This window comes from Staurois parvus, unplaced genomic scaffold, assembly GCF_062004578.1.
Source record: "Staurois parvus isolate SC_StPar_1 unplaced genomic scaffold, SC_StPar_1.0 ptg000634l, whole genome shotgun sequence".
Classification (NCBI taxonomy): Eukaryota; Metazoa; Chordata; class Amphibia; order Anura; family Ranidae; genus Staurois; species Staurois parvus.
The window spans coordinates 1,989,843-2,016,029 of NW_028318430.1; the positions used below are offsets into that span (position 1 = coordinate 1,989,843).

At 40.9% G+C, this 26,187-nt stretch overlaps 1 protein-coding gene across 2 annotated transcripts in view; it reads right to left on the reverse strand.

Moving 5' to 3' along the window:
• Nucleotides 1-26,187, reverse strand: part of ATP10A (ATPase phospholipid transporting 10A (putative)) — a 166,501-nt gene that overhangs the window by 14,005 nt on the left and 126,309 nt on the right. For both annotated transcript variants that reach the window (XM_089693482.1, XM_089693484.1), the window contains exons 12-17: nt 22,485-22,611; nt 20,525-20,709; nt 16,136-16,457; nt 13,675-13,751; nt 2,376-2,501; nt 483-683 (exon numbers count right to left, since the gene is read on the reverse strand). In XM_089693482.1, the coding sequence (XP_089549608.1) occupies nt 483-683; nt 2,376-2,501; nt 13,675-13,751; nt 16,136-16,457; nt 20,525-20,709; nt 22,485-22,611 (1,038 nt within the window). The remainder of the gene's footprint in view (nt 1-482; nt 684-2,375; nt 2,502-13,674; nt 13,752-16,135; nt 16,458-20,524; nt 20,710-22,484; nt 22,612-26,187) is intronic.

The following is a 26,187-nucleotide window of genomic DNA, read 5'->3' on the forward strand; positions in this document are numbered from 1 at the left end:
AACAAGCTTGTTGGAAAACCAGCAGCCGATCAGTGCTCTCAGCCAATGGCTGCAAGCATGGAGCGCCTTGTTCTTGTGGGGGAGGGGATGGTCCTTCTGAGAACACAATAGTTCAGCGGGGAGATCGCTGTACTAAAATTGCATAATTAGTACAGTGAACTATTCTAGAGCACCTAGAGTTCTGTTTTTCTTCAGCCCACCGGGCTGAATGAAAAAGAAAAAAAAAAAAAAAAAAAACTAGCCGTGTGTACCAGGCTTAAGGCACTTGACATGCAAGGTCTGTGTGTTCATGCAAAGTTTCTGTTCAAGCACCAACACTTACAAATGACTATGTAAGGGGGAGAAAAGCTTTGGTCCTTTCATTAGCACATATCCTTTATGTGTAGGGGTCTAATGAATGCAAAGGCAATAGAACATCTGCAGTTTTTTGTTGACAATGAACTGTTGCATCACAGTGAAACATAGGTGAGCCACTTAGTTACCTCCATACTTGGACCACTCCTGTAGAGTTCAGGAACAGCAATCAACATGTCAGCAGGAAGGTCCTTATCAAGAATCCCAGTAACAAGTTGTGGAATGGATGAAAATAGCAAGTTAAAAAAGATCAAATACCACTGGTCAATCATAGCTGATCCGGAGAATCCACAAAAAAACTGGTACCAAAAGAGGAGGGCCACAAACATCTAGAAATAAAAAAAACCACCAGATTTTAAACACAAAGTAAACAAAAGACTCATCACTACAACCAGAGCATGTTGGTTTTTGTGTGAATGTGGAAAGGAGACTAAATTGTAAATTGGGCCATGTACTCTGCAAATCTTAATACAGTCTAAGAACACCATTAAAAAAACAACTCAAATTTATTTTATAGTTATACAGGCTAGTGAATTCCAACAGTATCTTGCCAATCAAAAAAAAAAAAAAAATTTATTTTTTACAAATCTGTATTATACAATCACAAAATGTGATGCAGTGAACATGAAATCCATCCAAAGTCGTATTAAAATTACTTTCATGAACTATGCAATAAATGTTTAACTGCTTCCCAAATGCCCTATAGCAGAACTACTGCTACAGGACAGCAGCGCTGTGCAAAATCATGTACATATACGAGATTTTGTATTTTCGGGTAGGGAGCGCGTGTGTGGCTACAGCTGTTGATCACCGGGTCCTGGCCGGAGATTCCCCGTCGGCACCCGGTGATCGCTAAGGAACACTGACGAGGGACAGGTATGTATGTACAATACAGATCTCTCCCCGTCAGCTCCAGCATGCTGCTATGTATGGCTCTGCATAGCAGAGGAGAAATAGTGTCCCATCGTTGGAGTCAGTGGGAGGAATAGTGCTTTGTTGTCGAGGTCAATAACAGGAATTATGCCCCATTGTCGGTGTCTGTGGGAGGAAAAGTGTCCCAAGGGTTGGAAAATGGCAAGCAAAGGGCCGCATCTGTGTAAACTTGTGTAAAAAAACGGCTCTGGCAGCGAAAGGGATAAAGGATAAGCCCAACACTTCCCTTTCAGGACAAGCATCCAATTGGTGCTCATTACACTGCAAGGTCTCTCTCCTCCCTGCTAGTCCCCAGGTGTGGTGCTAGAGAGCAAATGTTAAAAATATTAAATGTTTAGGTTGCCATAAAGCAACTTTTGATTTTAAAAGCCCAGACATTCCTAAAAGCACCTCAGATTTAAATGCGGTTTTGGTTAAAAAAAATTTTTTTTTTTTATCTGGACAAGTAGATTGTCATGAGGGACAGTAGATTGGGGCCTAGATTTAGTCCCCGGACAAGTAGTTTTTTCATAAATTTCCACACCCCTGAAACTGGAGGTAATATAAAAGCATTACAATTACACTTAAAGTAAAAAGTTAACCAGTGTTTATTATGCATAGTATTTAAAATGATTACATCCATCCAAAAGTTACATCCTTTAGTACTACTTTATTATAAAATATTTATATTCCCCCTCCACCTTTCATATAGCTTCATGTCTGACTCCCTGTATATCCGACTTCTGGGTATATTATATACCGTATGTCACCTTGAGATGGCAAACTGTACACTACTATTCTGCAATGATGTAGGCATCATTCACATGGAGCATGCCTATACATACACCTGTACAAAAAGCGGCTGACTGCAGGCATTGCACAGGTATTACAGCCGCTGGTCCAAATTTGACAGCTGTGCAGGTCCCTGTGTATGCATAGGTATGCCCATGTGAATGAGGTTTTACATGTAGGAACATATACAGCAATAAAACCCTTTAACAAGTACATGTTCAGGAAAAAAAAAACAGCTCCTAAAGTCACTGGGTAGAAGAAGAGTGGAACTGTTAAAAAGAATGAAACTTCAGCAGTTCACTATTGCCTTTACTTACAGCATTCTTGTAGAAGAAATATAACACCATATTGGCCAGTCGAGAATAGCACCATCGACCATGAACAAGCAGTAGCTTTTCCAGGTATCGAAATCTAGGAATGGCAAAGTCACTGGCCATTACTGCCTGTAAGAAAAGAAAGCCAAGTTTAAGAAAAAAAAAAACAAAAAACAAAAAAAACACAAAGACAAACCAGGTCTACATGCCTATGAAGACTGGTCTATGCAGCTACAGGCATCATCCCGGTATCTGTGTTTTCAGACTGCGATTGCCGCTAGGATCACTTTTACAAAACAAAAAAAAGTCTAATTAGCCGCTGGATCACTTTTACATGCGGCCGAAGGGTGTCCTGCCTCTCCGGGCTCTCCCATCCCACAGGAATGTACCTGATCTGTAAGGTCCAAGAAACTGGAAGCGATGAGTATTTTGTCACTTCTGGTTTAGCCAGACTTTAACCCCTTGACACCGAAGTCACACAAATGAGCAGCCTCACAGAACTGGGCTTTTTTCCGTGGGCCGCATATTTGCGTACCTGTCTTTTTGCTGGGAGCACGCTGTGTGGCCCTGCTCCCAGCACAAAGACCAGGGTGTCACTGAGAGCCCCGGGTCCTGATCGGGTCACATGATCGCTGTGATAGCCTCTGACTGGCTATCGCAGTGATCAGTCACTGTGAAGCCTGCCCCCCCTTTTTTTTCTCTCTGAATGGAATTTTTTTTTTATTTTTTTTTTTTTTATTTAAATTGTTATCAGTGTGTTTTAGGTAAAAGAAAAAAAAAAGTGCTCTATTGCTTCTGGGTTGTACAGGTACAAACAACAAATAAACATATGGTATTGCTGCGATCGTCAAAAGCTGGAAAATTTATTTTGGGTTGTTCTTTGGTGGTAGGTTATGGTAGTAACAAAAAACACAGCTAAATAAAAAATAAATAAATCAAGGAGATATCCATTACCATTTACCACCAAATGAAAGCCCAATTTGTCCTGAAAAGAAAAAAAAAAAACGCGGTATAATTCACCTGGGTGTACAAAGTAGTTGTGATGATATGTACAGTTTTACTAAACGCACATCAAAGTTTTAAAATTTTACTTCGGCTTTAAGATTTGTTTTACTCTTAGGCGTGAAGGGGTTAAACAAGCCATTACTGGATTGGGAAAGCATTGGATCGAACGGCTCTTGGTTTGATCCAATGGGTTTAATGGCAAAGTAGATATCTAGGGGACCCCAGATCTCTCAGTAAAGAGTACCTGTCACTGCCCATGCTATCACACGGGATCGTGTTCATCCTTAGTGACAACAAAGCCAATTAATAAATAAATAAGTAAAGAGAAAGTGTTTAAAAAAAAAAAAAAAAAAAAAATGTTTAAAGCACCACAGTGCTCATGCACAAAGTCAAACACACATCAGTCCTGCACGCAAACAGCGATTGCACCACACATGTAAGGTATCACTGCGAATGTCAGAGCAATAATTCTAGCACCAGATCTCCTGTGTAACTCTAAACTCGTCACCTTTAAAGCATTTTAAAGCATCGCCTATGGATAATTAAATGTATGTAGTTTGTCGCTGGTTTTTTATACTTATGCAGAGGCCCTAGAAAACTAAATCGTGGGTTTTGCAATTTTCTGTGTCGTGATATTTGCACAGCAGTTCTTCAAATGCAAGTTTTTTTTTGGAAAATACACATGACTTTAGTATATTTACAGTGCACACAAACACTAAAAAGCCAGTTTTTGGTCACATATAAAAAGACAGTTACACCAAGTAAACAGATACCAAACACTTCACACATTAAAAATGCATATGTATAGATTAAGTAATTTTGAAGAAAAAAAATGAAATAAAATTGGACTAAAAGTGGTCAAAATTCATCACTTGTGTGTGTGTGCACACATAGATCATTTACTGTATTAGAGAATGCATTATTAGGGTAAATGTTTAGGCTTTTTGAACCACTTAAGTTGTCATATGTTTTAAGTAGCAGTATCACCCCTCAACCCTTCCTACTTACCAGCAGCTCTGTGTTCTCTCCCCGCTCTCACAGGCTGTCAGTAAAGTCTTGGGTGGGGCCAAGCTGCTCTGTCTGTCTATGGACACAGACAGCATGTCTTGGGATAGAGCCTGCAACTGTGCCCCCATAGCAACCAGCTGGCTATGGAGGCACGCAGAAGGTTGGCACTTGTGGTTGGCAGAGGAAAAACAACAGGTGAAGCTACATGGGAAATAACCCAGCACAAAGAAAATGTTCACAAGAGCAGATATGACCATTGATGATGCTGTAGGCCAAATACTGGTCCAGGCCCATCTGTAAAGCAAGGACTCATCCCACTGAGAATTTAATGGGGTGAAAGCACTAAGCACCTGGCACCAAGTGAAGTATACCTTCCTTGTGGGATGATTAACCTTGCGAGAAGTAGACTTTTTTTGTAGTATCATGGGAATAACCCATGTGAAGCAGGATTGTAAATCAGTCCTTCAAAGAGAAGAATGAAATATGAGATTTCTCCAATGTCCAAGACTTCTAAATCGGCAATTCCCCAGAGAGGCAGGCTGGCATTTGTCGTGGGATCTTTAAGTCGACAGAAAGGACTTCTGACTCTGGGGCTGGATTCATGAACCACCAAGGCATGGACAAACTAGTGCCAGCCAAATTGGTCAGAGAGCTGTCTCATGATGAAAGAATGTAGTATTGTAGGGATCCGGAGTAAAACTGGGCAGTTTCCAGCACGGATTTAAGCATAGAAAGCACTGAAAGAGTCCACTTAACTACTAACACAGGGCAAAATTTCAGGCTGCAAATGTCATGCTGCACCAGGTGGTGGGCTAAGTCACTGTAGGTGGAGAGCTGGAACGAGCCAGGAACTGGAATTTTATATGGATCTTACAGGCAGCAGCAACGTACTTTCTCAACATCGAATGGCAAGAAAGAGCGTGGAGTGCGCAACTGCACCCAGCAGACGACATTCATGCTTCCTCAGCACAAACCCTGTCTCAGATGAAACCAATGGAAAGCTGCAAAAATATGAAAGCGCATAGAGCTCTTCACAAGGTAGCTTCCGATGCTCAGTTTGAATGGCCAAAATAAGTCTTCAGAGACAGGGTAAGCGCTGAGGAAATTACACAGCTCTGGATATGAAGAGCACTTTGCTGCTAAGTATTTCACAGTGGAACCCGGCACCTGACAGACACACTCAGGCTACCCTCTTGACATCCAGTTGGGTCTAAGGAAAGGCTAATCTAGACAGCAGCCAAGTACTTACCAGTTCAAGCAGCGGTGAAGCAAAAATCTTCATTGAAGAAAAAAAAAAAAAAAAAAAATGTGGAAAAAAAGCTAGCAAAAAGGCTAGACTTTTCTTAGCTAAACCAAAACAAAAAATGTCCAGCTGCCCTAGAACACCAGCAAAAAAACAAAAAAGAATGCATGCTAAGCATAGGAGGGGTTACACTGAGCTGGCCTAAAATGTTTTTGTTTGCCAATGTCCAATCCTCCTCTAAGAAGCAGAATATCCTAACAGTATATGACTTCCTGTGTTCCCCAATGGGCAAAAAAAAAAAAAAAGAAGAAGGAAGGCAAAAAAAAAAAAAAAAAGAAGAAGGAAGGTGGTCTCGCTTGCCAATCTGATCAAAGCATACGCTACGCATTCAGGGAAGGACCTTTTCCCCTCTCACACGTTGCAACATATATGACCATGGGGCTGAAGTTTTTTTTACATCAGTTACAAAAGCCTGTGATTTGATTTTTTGATTTTATAATAGTAAAGAAACTTTATTTTTAATTGAAAGCGGTTCAACCAAACACAAAGTATCTTTTAAGACAATGCAGACATCTAGCTGAATGTTCAGCTTTATGAAAAACAAAACTCCTCTCAGCTGCATACATATAAATCTGCCTTATGCTGTATCCATCCACACAGGACTTCCTCACCCTGCACTCCTAGGTTAGAGGAAGCAGCCAACCGCATGGTTCATGTTATTGGGCACCCACAGATGTTCTTTTTTTCTGCACAATTATATGTAAAATCATCTGTAATGCTTATAATGCCATACAAATTGGAAGCCAATTTGATCTGCTGGGTTTAGAATTTGCTCTGGTAAGTGTAATGGAGTGCAAACAGAAATCAATTTGGTTTACTGAGTATAATAGAGCGCAAATACAGGTTAATTCAATTTGCTAAATATTCAATGTTTACAACCATAAAGGGTCTTTTATGATTCACTCCTCGAGGAAGAATTAAGAAAACCAGTGTTTGCAACTCATGTACAGTCTGCGTGTTTAGTGTCACCAAGGGAAACTAAATTGATCATGTTAAAAAGGTATTAAATGAATCTACAGCAGCTATATAGCAACATAATGTATGGGCTATGCAGGTGTTCAAAGTCTAAAAGGAAAACAAGCATTACCTTATTATTGTTCTGCCTTACTAATGTGCAGCAGCACATTTTAGGATTTTGCATGTATTGAACCACAGAAAAAAATAAAAGCAGGTTCCCTTTATTCATTACGCATATCTAATTAAAATGTGTTTCTATTTAAAGTATAACTGAGCTAAAACATTAAACATCTATAGCTGTCCCTACAATGCCGATATGACGTGTAAACTTTAGGGAAAATAAATCCAGTTTCTCGTAATTGGCCTGGAATTTGTTTGCATCTATCTGAACACCACTAGAGGGTACTGTTTGAGACAGAATATAGTGCTCAGCACTGAGCTCTATGAGTAACCCATGTCTTGGGAGCAAACTTTGCAGAGGCTATCTATGCAAACAGAATTTTTTCACCATCTTCTCTGCGGTAGCCACATCCCCATATAATTGAAAACATAGTCGGATGTGCTCGGAACCACGATTTGTGGAAACATCACTTCTCTAACTAAAATTGTTACGTGTCCCAATAGCCTCAACAAAAAAAAATGATATCAGTACATCGCATCTGTGTAATTTTTAGTAAAGTGCCGATATACTTTTAAGTAAAAAGTGACTCAAATGCAGCCTTCCTGTCTTTTTTTTTCAAACAAAAAGATGGCACCAGGACAGGAAGGCCCCTGTCACATGGACGTTCCAATTGGGCACTCCTGTATGTTTTACAGGGGGACCCGATCAGAACCTCCATTCTCCTCTACGTAGTGGCAGGTATCCGTTTACACCTGCCTACATCCAATCCAGCGGATAGGATAGTAGTCTGGTTTAAATGAACAGGCGGTCTGCTTAGATTCGACCACCCATAGGAAGAGAGTGGGCTGTGTCCGCTCTGTATAAGCGAAGAAGACAGAGCTGTCATCCGCCTGCTGAGTGGATCACAGCCACAGTCAATCCTGTGTGAAAGGGGATGAAGTGAGACCAAACCTGTAATAGGGAACCAGAAAGCAGTAAAACCTGACAGGGGTTTCATTCTTTCCCCTTTCCATCCAATTTCACCTATAGATATCCTTTAAAAAGTTAATGGGCAAAACAGTGCGATTCCCAGTCTGAGGGAGCTGAGCAATGACAGCTCCCAAATTCTCCCAAGAAAAAGGTTTATTTTACACTGAAATTTAGTTTTTGTTTATTGCAAGGAATGGCAAAGCCATTTACAAATAACATATGGCATTTTGTTCAAATGTATTATTTTTTTATCCCTGAAAAAAACTGAAAGTCTTTTTACATAAGAGTTAAAGTGAACAAATTTTGTAAAAAAATAAAAAGCATTTTTTGTCTATAGGTTTGCTTAAAGTTGGTAGAAAGGTATTTTTACCCAAAATGAAAGATGTTCATACATCCTTGCAATGGTATTGCACAGAGCAGCCTCAACTCCTCTTCTGGGGGTCCCCCTCCCCCAGCGCTGTCCTCTCCTCCGAGTGCCCCCTTAGCAAGCTTGCTGCTATTGAGGCTCTCGAGCTGGGCTGTGTGTGTCTATAGACACACACAATGTAGCTAAGCCACCACCCCAACAGGATCAGAAAAGACAGCAGAAGGAGCTAAAAGCTACCACTGCTGCTTTTGTGTCCTGTGAGAGCAGAGAGATCACCACTGCAGACAGGCGCAATGCTGCATCATGAAAGGACACAGGTGTTTATCGTGGGGTGTGTGCGCGCGTGCGTATATATACAATTACTGGGAACTGAGTGATCACATGACCACTAATTGCTCAGTTATCGATCAGCTCAGATTGAAGTGCAGTGACTTTCAGTCACCCTCTCCGCTCTGCTCCTCCAGCACTCACTGGAGCACAGGGCTGGAGATCGGGTGGGCACAGCTGGAACCCATAATATGGTCGGGATCCTTTCAGAGCCTGTAGTGGCTCTGCTACATGAGCTGACAGCAGGAAATATTTTGTTACAAGATGATCCTGGGTCGGAGGAGAGCAAAAACCAGAGTTAGACTTACTGGTAACGATTTCCAATAGTCTTTCAGGGCAGCCGATGAGATATAGAGCTCCTCCCCCAGAACAGGAAACACATTGCCAGATTAGGCAATTAAAAGGTGGTAATCCAGGCACACACACACTTCAGCTTATATAAGAGGACTAAAGGACACACCAAAAAAACAAAAAACGAAAAAAAAAAAAAAAAAAAAAAAAAAAAAAAAAAATCACACCCCATAAAACAAACAAGACTGGAACTCGAATGTCCTGGAAGACTACTAGAAATAGTTACTGTTAAATCTTACTCTGGTTTTTCCCAGTCTTCCAGGACAACCTCAGATGATATCCGAAAACATTCCATATAGGGTGGGACCACTGCTTGAAGGACTTTAAAGTTCGGGATCAGACTTTTCGGCATAAACGGGTTTAACTGATAGTGGCAAATGTTGAAAAAAACTTGACTAAGTGGCTACCTTGCAGGCTTGCTCTAGGGGGAATTTCTTGTGTTCTATAAAATGTTAATCTTTAGGAAGATTTCAGTATCTTAAAGATGGTTACAGGATTTCTCCCAGACTTAAAAAGGGCTCCGATACACAGGGCTTGAAACTCACTTATTTTGCAGGAAGAAGTAATGGCAATTAAGAAATGCCACGGTGGTCACTGTGGAGACACTGTGAAAATCTGGAAATGTTGACCTTGTGGAAAACCTTTAAGGGCTCTGCCAACCACACACAGTTCTCTCTAATTTTAGGGTTTTCTATTTCTTCCACTGACATTGGGCAATTTCCTGCCCAAAGTGTGCACCCCAACAGCTGGTGTCCATAGTCATTCTCTTGGAAATGGACCATCTCCAAAGCAGACCTGTTGGCAGCCATTTGTTTTTCCACCACCATTGAGTGTTTCACTCTGGCCAGTATATACACCAATTTGTCCAAGAATCCGTGTGCCCTCTCTGCATGTTCTAAAAAATGCTGCAGGGGTCTTCGCTGAAAACAAGCCCAGGGAAATGCTGGAAAACTCACTGTCATGAGGCCCAAGGCCAACATCACTGCTATCATAGAAGCCTGCAGGCTGCATTAAAGACACAAATGTAGAGAGTTGATCTTTAGAATTTTTTCTGCAGGAAGAATATCCTGTGGCTTTTTTGAGTCCAGAATGTAGTCTAGAAAAAGGATCACCTGAGACAGTTTTCGACTTGCTGACCCATATCAGCCAGCCAAGTTTCATTGGCCTCTGTTGAGTGGACTGAATATTTCCCCTTAGCTGCCACCCTGAAGAAGCTCATAGGAGCAAATCTTCCAAATATGGAATAATTGTAATCTCCTGTAATCTCTGTTGAACTAATGTTTCTGCCAACACCATAGAAAACAATTCTGGGGCATAGAAAATCCAAAAAGGGAAGGGCTCTGCACGAACAGTGATAAATTATTTAACCCATCTTGAAGGCCAGATGTAAAAATTTCTGTGTTGTATCTTTATCAGAACATGCAGATAAAGTTAGGACCATATATTCGGATATAGGCACAATTTTAGTTCTTTTTCAGGTATTTACCAAAACCATATTCAAGCTATAGTTATATTATGGATATGGGCTGAAAGAGTGCACACTTAGGTTTAATTTGAGGGTATGTACATCCAAATTGGAGGAAGGGTTTAGGAATTACAGTACACTTCTTGTATTCCGCTTGAAACATGACATCCTCCCTCAAATTAGTATTTAAAAAAAGTTTCCAAGACATTGCATCTCCTCACAGAAGACTGGGAAAAGTAAGCGTACTCCTGCAGGGGTGTGGAAATTTTTGAAAGAAAACTACTCGTCCAGGGACTAAAATCGGGGTCCCAATCTTCTCGTCCCTCATGACAATCTACTCGTCTAGATAATAAAAAAATAAATCTGAACCAAAATTGTACTTAAATCTGAGGTGCTTTTAGGAATGTCTGGAGCTTTTAAACATTTAAGTCGCTATAAAAAGTCCCTCTTTTTTTTTTAATTATTTTTAACATTGCGCTGTTTATCTCCTCCTCGCCTGTCTCCAGCTCTGCACCCGGGGACTAGCAGGGAGGGGGGAGACCTTTAAGTGTAATCGGTACTCGTCAGGAAAGGTGTCAGGCTTATCCTTTATCCCTTCTGCTACTAGGGCCTTTTAAGTATTTTGCACAAGTTTAAAAAATTATTTTCAGAGTGAAGATTACAAAAAAACCTCCAAAACATTATATATTTTCTGAAAGCAGAGACTCTAGAGAATAAAATAGTGGTAGTTCCAATTTAATAAGATATTACCACAAAGGTCTAGGAAACACAAAATTTCAGTAAAAAATACACTTAAATTTAGGGTACAAAACAGCAAAAAAATTTACCCATTTTCTTTTGGTAACTTATAAAAGATGAAGTTGCACCAAGTAAACAAATATCCAACATGTCAGAAATTTGGGTGCGCTCGTGAAATGGCGACATAGTACCCTATATATTCTATAGGTGACGCTTTTAAAGCCCCTTATAGGTCATCAGTTTAGCATTACAGAGGTCTGGTGCTAGCATTAATCGCTCTCACTTTGGCGTGCATGACAATACACGTGTTTCCCAATTGCCGCTTTCATGCGTAGGTGTCCCCCGGCGTGTGCTTTTACGTTTGTATGTGCGTATATGTGGCATTGGGGTTCTGTGCTTGTGTGTGAATTTTTTTACAATTAAAAAAAAATGTTATTTATTTATTTTTTTTAACTTCATCATGTGATGATTTCTGTGACAGATTCTTTTTATTGATACATTCAGGGTCTAAAAGACCTTGGCTGTCTCCTCTGTACTCCACTAGATGTAATGCAGTGCACATCACACTGTATTACATTTCCTGATTTCGAAGGCCGGAAATCTGTCAACGGGGACCCGGAAGTGACATAACGCCACTTCCAGGTCAGGGCAAGAGGAGGGGAGCGGACGTGTACGCTCTCCTCCATCCCCTCTATACTCTGGCACCCGCTGAACTGGTCCCGAGGAGGTTGGCACTGTGGGCTGTGTGGAAGCCATCAGCAGCAGCGCTGCCGCCCAAATGCTTGCACCTGACAAGTGAGCCCTGCTTCTTGCCCACAGCAGGGCTAAAGGTTTAAAAAAAAAAAAAAGAAAAACTACCTGCCGGTGCCCGGAACTACATGTCCCGGAAATCGGGTGATACAACTAAACATCCCTGTCCTGTGACCCTGAAGAGAAGTACAGCTAAAAAAAGCTTTGGCCATACTTCCCTCAACTTGACTGAAAAAAAAACAAAAAACACTGATCTGTCAAAACAACTACAACAAGATACATTGTAACAATATTGATACAATGAATAAGGAATGTAACAGTTGTTACACTCATACAGGAACCATCGATTGCACTGCTCCAACACGGAATAGCACTGGACTGTAAAATCCACAGCTGGGTGCCAGTAATTACAAGTTTGGGGAGCTGCAATGTTCACTGAATAATGGTGGTACATAATAGGCTGTATTGCACCCATTTCATTTTTGGGAAAAGTATACAACTCTTACACAGGAGCATAGCTTTGTTTATTTGGTGTAAAAGACAGATTAAACTATTTCAAGCAGGAGCTTACCAAATTACGTTATTGATATGACATGGCTGTGGTATCTTTATACCATATGAATAACTAAACTACGATTAACTTTTATTCAATCAAGAAATCTATTATAGCACTACAAAGCTTCCAAACTGAAACACCTAAATTCAATGATTTGGAGGGTTATCCCAATACTTTTGGCAATAGTGTATTTTCTGCCTTTTGTTTCCAATCACCTCTACGGCCACAGGTGTATAAAATCAAGCACCTAGACATGCAGACTACTTCTACAGACATTTGTGAAAGAATGGGTCGCTTTCAGCTCAGTGAATTCAAGCGTGGTGTGATAGGTTACCACCTCTGCAAAAAGTCCATCCGTGAAATTTCCTTGCTACTAAACTGTCAACTGTTAGTGGTATTATAACAAAGTGGAAGCAACTGGGAACAGCAACTCAGCCACAAAGTGGTAGACCATGTAAAATGACAGTGTGGTCAACGCGCAGAAGTCGCCAAAGGTCTGCAATAGCTATAAGACCTCCAAACTTTGCGTGGCCTTCAGATTAGCACAACAGTGCGTAGAGAGCTTTATTGAATGGGTGTCCATGGCCAAGCAGCTGCATCCAAGCCTTACATTTGCAGTACAATGCAAAGAGTCAGATGTTGCCACTGCAATCTAGAACAGTGGAGACGTCCATTGGATTGCCAGAGAGGCGTGATTCATCACTCCAGAGAACAGGTGTCCGGGTTTAACTGTTTCCAGGAGAACAGTACTTGCCTGACTGCAAGTGTAAAGTTTGGTTGTTGGGGGGGTGGAGAGAAGATTATGGTGTGGGGTTGAGCTTGGCACCTTAGTTCAACTGAAGGGAACTCTTAAGGCGTCAGTATACTAGGACATTTTGGACAATTTCATGCTCCCAACTTTGTGGGAACAGTTTGGGGATGGCCCCTCCCTGTTCAAACATGACAGAACACCAATGCACAAAGCAAGGTCCATAAAGACATGGATGAGTTTGGGGTGGAGGAACTTGACTGGCCTGCACAGAGTCCTAAACTCAACCAGATAGAACACCTTTGGGATGAATTAGAGTTGAAACTGAACTGGGCCTTCTCGTCCATCATTAGTGCCTGACCTCACAAATGCGCTTCTGGAAGAATGGTCAAAATTCCCATAAACACTCCTAAACCTTGTGGACAGCCTTCCCAGAAGAGTTGAAGCTGTTATAGCTGCAAACTCAATACTGAACCCTACGGACTAAGACTGGGATGCCATTAAAGTTAATGTGCGTGTAAAGGCGAGCGTCCCAATACTTTTGGCAATATAGTGCACATTCCTTTAAGTAATTCAGACTATAAATTACACAAAACCTTAATATTTAAGAAAAAGGCAAACAAAAAGTATAACATACCTGCATTCCTTCCTGCCCAGAAATTCCAACACCAACATCTGCCACCTGAATCATGCTGACATCGTTGGTCCCATCTCCTGTAAAATCACATAATACACGCTATATTATATGAAACTTAAGAAAATAAATAAATAAATAAAAGGGTGACCCCTTAAATAGGCATTTAACCTTACTATTATAGGTAATATGATGTATGTAGTATATTGCAGCTTACTAATGGTTAGATGTGGTGGCTTCAATAGTATTTTCGTATGCTTTTTTTTCCCCTCTGCTTTCACTTGGTGATCTTGCCAATAACATACTTCCTTCATTAAAAAGTGTCCCCACTCTGAATGTCAGAACAAAGAGTCAACTTTGGACAGCAGCACTGTTAACCCGGGTGACGCGAGTGTTAGATGCACTAGCATATTTAGATACACTAACAGAATGAATCAAACTCAAACTCTCACTGCAGCTACAGCACAAATTTTTTAGGCTAAAAAGGTTTTACATAAACAATCTGATCACTGTCGGTGGTAAATGATTTGTCTCAACCCCGATGCATTTGCAGGAGAGCTTGTTCTGTTGAAAAACCAGCCTTACAAGGCTGCATCACTAGGTGAAAAAGAGAAAAGAAAGCCTGTGGGCTGCACAGTGGCTAAATGGTTAGCACTTCTGCCTGGCAGTACTAGGGTCATTGGTTCGAATCCCAACCATGGCACCACCTGCCTGGTGTTTGCATGTTCTCCCTGTGCCTGCATGGGTTTCCTCCGGGTAAACCGTTTCCTTCCACACTCCAAAAGACATGCTGGTAGGTTAATTCTATCCTGTCTAAATTGGCCCTAGTATGTGTGTGTATGTATGAATGTAAGTCAGGGACCTTAGATTGTACGCCCCTTGAGGGTTAGGGACTGGTGTGAATGTACAATATATATGTAAGTGCTGTGTAAATTATATAAAGAAAAAAAAACCCATAATGCAGCCATTAGAAAATCTTTACTTTTGGTTTTAAAACTACTTTAAGGACTCGTTCACACCCGATGCATTGTGACTGCACTGGGGAAAGTTTCCTTGCAAAGTGAACAGCCTATAGTAAATCATTGTCTGTTATTTACTGTCATATAGCAAAGGGTTGACAAAACTTGCCAGGTACTTCAAAAGTCATTTTAGGAAATATAAAGTACTTATTGCAGTAATTTGGAAGTGAAGAATATTTGAAACATGGCCCAAAACAGGAACTTAGTTTTCTTTTTCTTTTTTTCAATTATATGTATAGGTTCCTAGTAACAGTTAACATTGCATCAGGGTAAAAATGGCAAACAACAATTATCAGATTATGCATATTTAATCACTTCCGTCCAGCCCATGTATATAAAAATGGCCGGACGGGAACAGTGCAGGGGCGGGTGGCCGTTTATAAACGGCATCCTCGCCCCCTGCTTGCGCATGCTCCCTGGGAGCGCGCAGCATCGCAATCCGGCGCCCGCTGTGTCTGTACGGGACCTCAGTGATCACATGAAGAGTAGTAAGCAAGATGTCACTTCTCACATCATTGCATACTACATGTGAAATCTGAATGATCACAGAGGTCACACGGTACAAGGCTATTCACAACCACCTTGTACCATGTGACAAGCTGTGATCAATCACAGCTCGCACAGGATTTCTCAATGGCTGCAAGAATGCAGCTAGAGAGAAGGAGAAATTATTGCTTTTACAGCCTTTATGGGTGTAAAAAAAAAAAAAAAATCTTCATATGGGTACAGTGTTGCATGACCGCGCAATTATCAAAGTGTGATAGCGCTGAAAGCTGAAAATTGGCCTGGACAGGAAGGGGGTAAAAGTGTCCGGACTTGAAGTGGTTAAATTGCAAGCTTACGCTATATAGATGAGCTGTTCCTGGATGGTAATGAATTTTATTTCACGGGTGCTATGTGGTCTGAAAATCCTACAGAAAAATGTGTAGACAAGCTTTATTTTCCACAAATCCAAAACATGCCTGACCTTAGTGAAGCTTTTCACTAAACAGAATGAATACAACCCAATAAAGATTTAAAGTGATAGTAAACTCGTTTTCTTTTTATACCTACAGGTAAGTGTATAAGAAAACTTACCTGTAGGTAAAAATGAATATCTCCTAAACATTAGCCGTGGGAGATATTCTACAGAGCAGCAGCCAGTGACATCGCCGACATATGCACTCTGCAGGAACGGCATACCCGTGCCGTTCCTGCAGAGCACTGTGCCAGGGCTGAAACGTTTCCATTCTTGGAATACGCTCATATGTTATGAGGGTTAACACAAGGGCTGGCACATACCCAAGTACAGCCAATTGTGCCAGTGCTCTAGAATCCTTAATTTGAGAATCTATAACCACCATGAAGACTCCACAGTACAGTGGTTACTGTTATAAAAACTGCAACCCAAACAACATCTGTATACGCCGTAAAAATGAAAGAAAAAAAATTGACAAACAGCTTACCTACTGATAATGTCATAGCTTTGAGTTTGTCCCGAACAAGTTTCACCACCATACTCTTCTGAAGGGGTGTAGAGCGACAGCAGAGCACAGAGCGGCATTGCCGAGCAAGTGAAATAAATGTATCTGCTTGGGTTACATCTAGCGCAAAGGCTAATGTTTTGCCATCAATCACCAATCCAAGATTCTGTTTTGTCAGTGAAGACCATTGGTAGTTATTACGAGCGAAAGCAAAATCTACTTTCCCAGCAGCTTTTGTTGAGTCATTAGAAATCTTGGACTCTACATAGTGCAAACACTGTTTTAGCAAAGCAGCACAGGCTTCCTAAATGGAAAGCAGGGACAATGACAATTAATGGCAATTAAGAGGCAAAATATTTATAAGTAGTCTAGCATAAAAAAAAAAAAGGCAATTTTTATTCTCCTGACAAGTACTGTATATATAAAATATTGCCATTCTCCTGCCTTAAGGGTGCTAAATAGACATCCAGTGGTTACTTACACCAGGTAATATTGTGTAAACCATGCTCTTCACAAAAGTCTAAAATGTTCCTACTCTATTCACCCAATGGTTAGCTGGATTATCCATACCTGGCAGACAACACAAAAATAACATCAAACAGTCGCAGCAAACAAAGGCTATGTACTGTATATTGCTACAATATCATGTCTCCAACAGAAGTCATTGTTTTGTTTAAACTGCAGAACAGAGTGTGTACTTAAGAGCTCTGTCTTCTACCATTGCCATTATATATTCACATTGAAAAGCACAACGCATAGCTATATTCTGTTATATCTGAATATAACAACATGGACATAAAACAAGTCCAACATCTTAGCTACTATACAAAATTACTTGTCAGCAACTGCAGAAAAAAGATATTCTCTTGAAAATTGTTGCAAATTGGGTCTCCCCCAACCATTCCTACTAAAGACATTTGAATTCATGATTCTTAAGCACACAGAATATATAATCGCATTCAGCAGTTGCAGTACTCCGTATTCACCTTTTCGAGTTTTCGTATTTTGGAAGTGTTGAGAAGGCAAAAAAGAGCATTAGCAATTAACAGATTTAAAAAAAAAAAATTGTCATAACTATTGCTTTAGTATACAAATTGTTAAAGCAATTCCAAAGATTCATTTTTTTGGGCGGTGGGTGTAAATAACAAATATGTCTATACTTACCTGCTCTATGATGTGGTTTTGCACAGAGTAGCCTGGATCCTCCTCTTCTCAGGTCCCCCGCAGGCTCTCCTTCTGGTCAGGTGCCCCCCACAGCAAGCAGCTTGCTATGGGGCACCCGCTGCTCCGTCTGTCCATTCACACATTTAGCCCATGGCTTGGCCCCACCCCTCTCATTGGCTGACTGGCTGTGATTGACAGCAGAGGGAGCCCATGGCTCCCGCTTGCTGCCTCAGCCAATGAGGCAGAGACCCGGGACAGCCAAGGCTGTCGTTCACATTGCTGGATCGCAATAAGGCTCAGGTAAGTATTGAAGGGACTGTGAGGAACTGCTGTAAACAGGTTTTTTTTTTTTTACCTTCATGCATAGAATGCATGAAGGTAAAAAACCTTGAATGTTTACAACCACTTTAAATTAAGGGTTTAACTTTTCAGATACCCTTTTAAAAAGTGCTCATTGCAGAGGACCATATTTATTTTGCCCCCTACATATATTTAAATGGGAATTAAATATATATATATTTTTTTAAATATATATGCTTGCTACAGCACTTGCTTGTATGTGCAGTTGCATTTATAGTTCTCAGTACCCTGAAAAAGTCGCAGTTATACCGGTTTATCCTGCCAATAAAGTGCCCCCTATAGCAGCTTCCGGCAATTTGTGGCAACAATGCTGCACTGCGCCTGAATAGTAGCATTGCCACCCTCATGTAGTCTGTTCCTGCTTGCACTACAGAAAAAAAAAAAAAAAAGTTGCAGGAGATGTGGCTATCAGTATTACCACTGCTAATTCACAAGCCCGTAGCTTGTCAGTCAGCACTTGGCCAATTATTATTGAGCTAAAGAGGATAGTCTATCCCAGCGTTTTTCAACTAGTGTGCCGTGAGATATTGTCTGGTGTGCCGTGGGAAAAATTGCAATTTCATCCGTAACATGTGGCCTCGGCTCACAAATAGACCAATCATTAGAACAGCAATGGCCGTATACGGCCCGGCGGACCTTTTAATCCGGCCCGCGGAGCGTGATACTGTCAGGATGATCTGTCCCCCTCAACGTATCTGCGCATGTGCCGGAGATTGCCGATCGGCTGCTAATGCCTGAAACTGGCACATGCGCAGATACGTCGAGGGGGACAGATCCTCATAGGTGACAGATTTTCATGCTACACCGGAATGGCGAGAGGAACGCGCGGAGCAAAGGTAAGTGAATTGACACAGGGGGGGCTTAAGGACTTAATATGGGGGATGATTTACTATATGGGGGATGAATTACTATACGGGGGATGAATTACTATACGGGGGATGAATTACTATATGGGGGATGAATTACTATGCTTACTATGGGGGAATATTACTATACTTACTATGGATGACACATACACATCATTCATCTACTCTTGGTCCGGCCCCCGGGTCCAATATATGAACCCATTGCGGCCCTCAAGTCAAAAAGTTTTTCAATAAATTTTTTTAACATTTTCTAATGGTGGTGTGCCTCGTGATTTTTTTCATGAAAAAAGTGTGCCTTTGCACAAAAAAGGTTGAAAAACACTGGTCTATCCTCTGTAGAAAACTTAAAGTGCACCAATATTTGGATGTAGCAATCAGACAGCTTAAAAAGACTTTAAAGGTGTTCATTAATGAAGCAAAGGAAGGAAAGGAAAGGATTGACCGTGACTTATAAAGCTGACTGTCACCTACAGTCTATACAATACTACAAAGGCAGAATAGGTATGCATTTCCACTAGGACCACTACTACTGGTATTATTAGTATACAAAAGAAGCCCATGAATGCTCAAAAGAGGCCCATGAATGCTCATCAGTGTGAGAAAACAGTTTCAGGTGGACTGCCCTGCATGCCAAACTCTAGTAAATACTTTTTCTTTGTAGCAAGCAATGCAGAGTAACCCAGGAACAAAAAGGAAGGGTGGCCTTGGTCCTGTACCGTACACTCCAAGATATTGAATTTAAAGGAAAATTAGACTTAACATGACTGTGAAGCTTCAATTTTATATTTTCCTGGTTTGTGCAATGGTTTTGCACAGAGTGGCCCCAAACCTCCTCATCTTGGGTCCCCCACTGGCACCCTTTGTTCTTCCTCTTCTTGGTGCACCCCATGGGAAGCTGCGTCCTATGGAGCTCTACCTGCATCCCATAGACAGACATCACGGCTCGGCCCTGCTCACAGAATTTGATTGAGAGCAACTGGAGGAGCTGCTGGCTCTGTGAGCAGAGAGACAGCAGAGAACCACTGCAGACAAAACACCACACTGGCTCGAGAAAAGGCATGTATAAAAAGGAGAGTTGAGGGGGCAATACAGATACAGGGACATTTTAACCTTAATGCAAGGAAAGCATTGCCGTAAAAAATGTCCAGCTTTTACAACCACTTTATTATGACATAAATTACTCCCACCGACACCAACAATGGGGAAACATTTCCCCCAGGGACACCAGTGATGGGGCACTTGTCCTCACACTGGAACCAGCCATGGGGCACTATTCCTCCAACTAACCACAGGTGCAATGCTAATTTTTTCACTTCCACCGAATTGGACTCAAAACAATATAGGCCTAAAGGCTCAAACATTGATATCAAAGTCCTACTTGTATATAAGTCAATATATCCCACAGGAAAAAAAAAAAAAAGTTTTGTTCCTTAATTTTGATTTTTTCTTGTTTAAGGTTATTGTTTAAGTCCATAATTTAGGCTTTGTTTTTTGTTGAGCATGTTTTAACCCAATGACCATGGCATTAAATTACTCTCACTGATGCTGGAGTATTTACTACTCCCACGGATACGGTCTGCCTCTCCCCCCCCCAGGGGAGGAAGGACAGTAAACAGGCCCTTTAATTAGAAAGTTAGGAGACCCTGCTCTAAGGTAAACACAGGCTAAAGTGCAAAGTAAATATAGATCACTTTACATAAGGAATATCTATCTATAGCCACATATAAATTGGGGTGGTTGCCATTCTTATATAGCCTGTTCAGATTTTGCCAGATGAGATGCACTGCTGTTGTGACCCTTGCCTGCAGCTATAACTAAGTGAATCAGCAGCACAGGACAGGTGGATAAGTTTGTAAGGCTACATCCATTCCACTTTTGGACAAGGGTTTACATATTAGTAACTGGCCTTCACTTTTAAAATATTGTAACTGCTTTTAGCCCTACAATGTTAAACATTCCTCCAGACACAAGCAAGTCATACCATAGATTCTGCATTTAATGTGATGATGTCATCATCGTGATCCAGAAGCTTGCAAGAATATCCTATATTTACAGCTGTTTCCTGCTTGTCTCCAGTCAGAACCCAGATTTGCATTCCAGCCTTGCGCAGTCTAGTAATTGTCTCTGGAACACCTTCCTGTAAGCGGTCTTCTATACCTGTAGCACCTGGAAAGGACAGAGATTGATAATTTTACATATTAAAGCATCCTTAAAACTGGTAGAAAGCTACAGAACCTGCAGCTCCCCATTTTATTTCTCCGGATACAGATAGTCACGTCATTAGATTTCGCCTGTCATCTGTGTTGAACCTGAGCTTGCAGCTCATCCAGAAACAATGATAATATACTCAGCTCCAGGCAGTGCAAGAAAAATATTCATTAGATTCAGGTTTTTTGACATGTATATAGTTATGTTTATTTTACACTTTTAATTTTTTCTGTGCTAGGCATTCCATTTACACTTCTTAATGTATTGCCTTTGTATTAGAATGGATCTTGTAGTGAAGAATATAAAATATAAAAGTAACCATATTTGAGGGGACTATAGGGAACACAAATATAGGCTGTAAGGACACAGTGATCTCCAGCACTCAAATGCAACATATGCCCAGTTCTCTGACTGCAATTATTGCATTGTTTTCAAATCACACCTGCAGCATATCTGCAGGGTTTGACCATCTCTCGTCAACACATCCCTTCTGTGCCCTGTAGAAGTGCTTGGGCGGCTGTAGAGCCAATCAATCACGTCTACAATAAAGTTAATCGCTGGCTGAAAATATTGGTATTGGGACCCTGGCTGCAGCCATGATCCTGGAACAACTACTTCAGCCTGAGGACATACAGGTACATCCTAAGGAAGTGAAGTCTTATACGTTTTTCACAACAACCCTAAAAGCTTCACTTTATTGAGAATTGACATTAGCTGCAAGAAATCATTTTTGCCTCTAAGGGATTTGTGGACAACAGGATTCCTGAAGGATATAAAATGATCACAAATGCTTACATTATACAGTACATTGTGTGCACCAAACACCTCTGCAAATCCTGTTATTGCCTTATAAAAAGTAGCAGTGACTTCATCACTATGATGTACATAGTACGTACAGAAAGCAGAGCTGTGAATAGGACCCAGCAGGCAGAGCCCACTGCAAGCTGCTTGCAGAAAACTGCAGGAGTTGGTTAAAAAGACCAGTCACTTTGCACAAGGACACAGAGCAGCAGTGACTGGTCTCTATTACAGGGAAACTCCTGAAGACAGGCAAAGCTTTTATACTAGATTATTGAACAGCTCTGGAAGAACAAAAACACATGATTCAAGAAAAACATTTATCTCGCAGTTCAGCTTTAAGGAATGGCAGAAAATACATCTTAGATTCTTCCGTCTAATATAGCACAAGATGCCCCGCCTCACAGCAAGCCATACTTGACTAAAACAAGGACACACAGAGGCAACAGTGATTTATACTTTCAATTATACACTCACATCAAGGTAATGGCCAGGTCACTTTTGCTAGTGTCATAAATCTGAAACACTGTCAGTGTTTTATCAAGAGTATCTGTGCACATTAAATAGTTTTTCAGGCACCAGATGTTCATAATTAAATATTTTAACCATTACTTAAGATTAGGAAAACATCCTTTCTGCTTAAACCGATCACTAGCTAGTAATTACAGTACCATAGACTGTTCTGGCTATGACACGACAATCTCAGGACAATTACCTTAAAAGTGTCGGTTAATAGTCAGATATTACAGAAGGAAGCCAAGAGGAAGACACACTCCCATGGATTTAATTAGCAAATGTGGCTTGAGATGACTGTAATCAAAATATCTTTTGCTGAAGAGGCTTCTTGAATATTATCAGCTAACTGCAAAAGTATGTAGCCATGGAGCATCGTGCAGCCTCCTCCTATTCTGTGAAAGCAAGATTAATAAACTCACCCAGCAAATGTAGATTGGTCTCCAGACGGACCGCAGATTGGAACAGTAGCTCTTCACGGTTTTCTAATGAGGATTCTGCTTGTAAATGAAATTTCAGCCAACAAGAATACTCTTCTTTACTGAGAACCTAGAGCAGAAAGTCTTTTAAGAATGTGTTTTATTTATGGGGGTATAATCTTAAAGTAAACTGTACGTGTAGAATATACATTTTCTGTAAAACATTGTTGAAAAGAACAATTTGAACATGGATATTTACATTCTGTGATGTGCACATAAAATATTTGCATTTAGACATGGAGAATGACATCTGCCCTTGTAAAATGATGATTGTTTACAAGGCCCAGGTGAATCATCACATTACTTACAAGAGTAGCAAATAAATGAGAAGCTGCCAACATCATGCCTCATATCTGACAGCGAGTAACATAAGCAGACAAGTAAAAGGCCATGCCTGACTGCTGCAAACCAGAAATCAAAGTAAGGGGTGCTATCTGTGAGCGTGCCAAGATGGGAGTTGGATGGGGTACAAAGGACAAAATCAGAATGCAGTTTCACAAACACAAGAGATGTTAAATGTTTGACACTTAAACCTTTCACTGCCATCGACAAAGGGCATACGGCAGCACAGAACAGCTTCCAGCCAGGACAGTATGCCTTGCTATTCCTGATTAAATGGCTATGATCAGCAGTTGATAAGCCCCAGCTCTACAGATTCAGATCCTCCCCCACTGGACATTAGCAAAGAGAATGGAGGACACAGAGGGGTGGTAAGGCTCTACTAATCTCCCCACCTGCAGCAGCAGGAGAAGCAAGCGCCTAGTGGGGATGATCCAGTGATAGGTGGGTACAGGCACACCACTTCATTCTGTTTCCCTTGTTGTCTCAGCTGTGCCCACTGATTTCCCTGCTCTCCCCCTGCTTGTAACAGAGAAGACAGTGAACTGTGCAGGGAAAAAGTGCAGGCAGATCCAGATGTTAAGGATGAGCTCGTGGATGATACTTATTTACTGATCCTTTGCCCATCTGAATGAACACTAAGATGATCAGTGTTCATCACCTGTTATTCATTCATACAGCCCTGGCCAAATGTTTTGAATTACACAAATATTGTGTTTCACAAACTCTGCTGCTTGTGTTTTTAGATTTTTGTCAGCTGTAACTATGGTATACTGAAGTATAATCACAAGCATTTTATAAGAGTTAAAGTCTTTTATCAACAATTACATTACGTTTATGCAAAGAGACAATATTTACAGGGTTGACCCTTTTATCAAGACCTTTGCAATTCGCCCTGGCATGCTGTCAATCAACTTCTGGGCCACATCCTGACTGATGGCAGCCCATACTTGCATAATAAATGCATGGAGATTGTCAGAGGTTTTTGTTTTCCCGCCCTTTTGAGGATTGACAAGTTTTCAATGGGATTAAGGTCTGAGGAGTTTCCTGGCCATGGACCCAAACTTTTGAGGTTTTGTTCCCCAAGCCACTTATTTGTCACTTTTGCCTTATGGCAAGGTGCTTCATCATGTCGGAAAGGCATTGTTCAAACTGTTCTTGGACAGTTGGGAGAAGTTGCTTTCGGAGGATGTTTTTGTACCATTCTTTATTCATGGCTGTGTTCTTCGGCAAAATTGTGAGCAAGCGCACTTGGCTGAGAAGCAACTCCACACGTGAACTGTTTAAGGATGCTTTATTGTTGGTACGACACAGGACTGATGGTAGCACTCACCATTTCTTCTCCGGAGGTTTTTTTCCCCAGATGCTTCAAACAATCAGAAAGGGGGTTCATCAGAAAAAAATGACTTTTCCCCAGTCATCGGCAGTCCATTCCCTGGATCTTTTGCAGCATATCAGTCTGTCCCGGATGTTTTTCCTGGAGAGAAGTGGCTTCTTTGCTGCCCTTCAACACCATGCCATCCTCCCAAAAGTCTTTGCCTCACTGTGCATGCAGATGCACTTACACCTGCCATTCCTGGGCAAGCTCTGCACTGGTGGTGCTCTGATCAAATTTAGGATATGGTCCTGGCGCTTGCTGGACATTCTTGGGTGCCCTAAAGACTTCTTCACAACAAATAAAACTTCTCTCCTTGAAGTTCTTGATGATCCTATAAATGGTTGATTTAGGTACAATCTTAGTAGCAGCAATATCCTTGCCTCTAAATCCTTTTTTGCGCAAAGCAATGATTACTGCACGTGTTTCCTTGCAGGTAAACATGGTTAACAGAGGAAAAACAATGATTTCAAGCACCACCCTCCTTTTAAAGCTTCCAGTCTATTATTGTAATTCAAACAGCATGACAGAGTGATCCCCAGCCTTGTCCTCCTCGACACTGACACATGTTAATGACAGAATCACTGACATGACAACAGCTGGTCCTTTTGTAGCGGGGCTGAAATGCAGTGGAAAGATTTTACTTATTTTTATTAGGTTAATTTTCATGGCAAAGAGGGACTTTGCAGTTAATTGCAATTCATCTGTTCACTCTTCATAACATTCTGGAGTATATGTAAATTGACACAAATATTAAATTTTCACAAAGTCTGCCTCAGTTTTTATAATGGCATTCTCAAAACTTTTGGCCAGGGCTGTACATACTAAGGTAGTAAAAAAAAGGAAAGGTCGTACATGTTTACCATCTCTTGTGAATGAACAGAATGATCTATATGCAGCACTTCCTGTTTTAGTGTTACTAAATGCAGGTGTGGCCGGAGTAGAACCTCTCTTATGAAATATCAAGGATCTGAACCCCTGAAATTTCTTTAAAGAAAAGAAACGGTTCTGTATTCACATCAGTGTGATGCAGGAATGTGACGAAAGCACTTGAAAACTGGTGTTGGTGCACTTCAGTGCCATTCACACATGCGATGCAGTGCACCACAGCACTTATTATTGGACAATGTGGTGCACTACGTTTCTAAAATAAAATTATATGCACCTTTTTAGTGTGATGAGTATTCAGCAGCCCATTTAGAGTTGGGTTTCCTTGACGCAATGCATGTTAATGCATATGAAAACAAGCATCAATGTGCACCAGTATGTTGCTACAACACATCACAGTGCTTATTTTTCTTTAAATTTTTTAAATTACATTAATTTATTGCTATGCAAAGCAGCATGTTGCAACTAATTGCCACACACGTAATGCACAGCATTGTCAAAATGTATGCTTGGGTCATTTTATCACATTGCACATGTAGCACTGAAGATCAATGCTACAACAGTGTAAAGCCAACCTCCAGATGCAAGTTGCTTAGAGTTTTGTGTAGCTTCGAATTTTCAGTTTCACAAAAAAGGGACATCTTAAAGTTGGTAAAGGTTTGTAGTTTAATAACGTAATACAGTTTTAGTTTTCATATTTAGTAGACATGAATAGGAATTTTGTAAGTTATGGTGATTGTGAGCACCAATAATTAAGTGTATTTTTTTTAATTAAAATATAGTTTTGATAAACATTTGTGCAGCAGTACTTTCATGCAGGAATGTATGCATTGTCCCAAACAAACTGACCATACATCCGTATACTAAAGTACCACCCAGATGTGCATATATCAGTTAAGAGCTGCGGTGGATTTCGTCCTGTCAATCATTTTAACAGGCTGCTGGCAGCAGGCTGTACCCTACACCTGTGACTACTGGGCAGAGAATTACACCTCAATGTGCACTGTTCTGCCCTACTGCATGCATGAAGATTAAAGCTGGCCA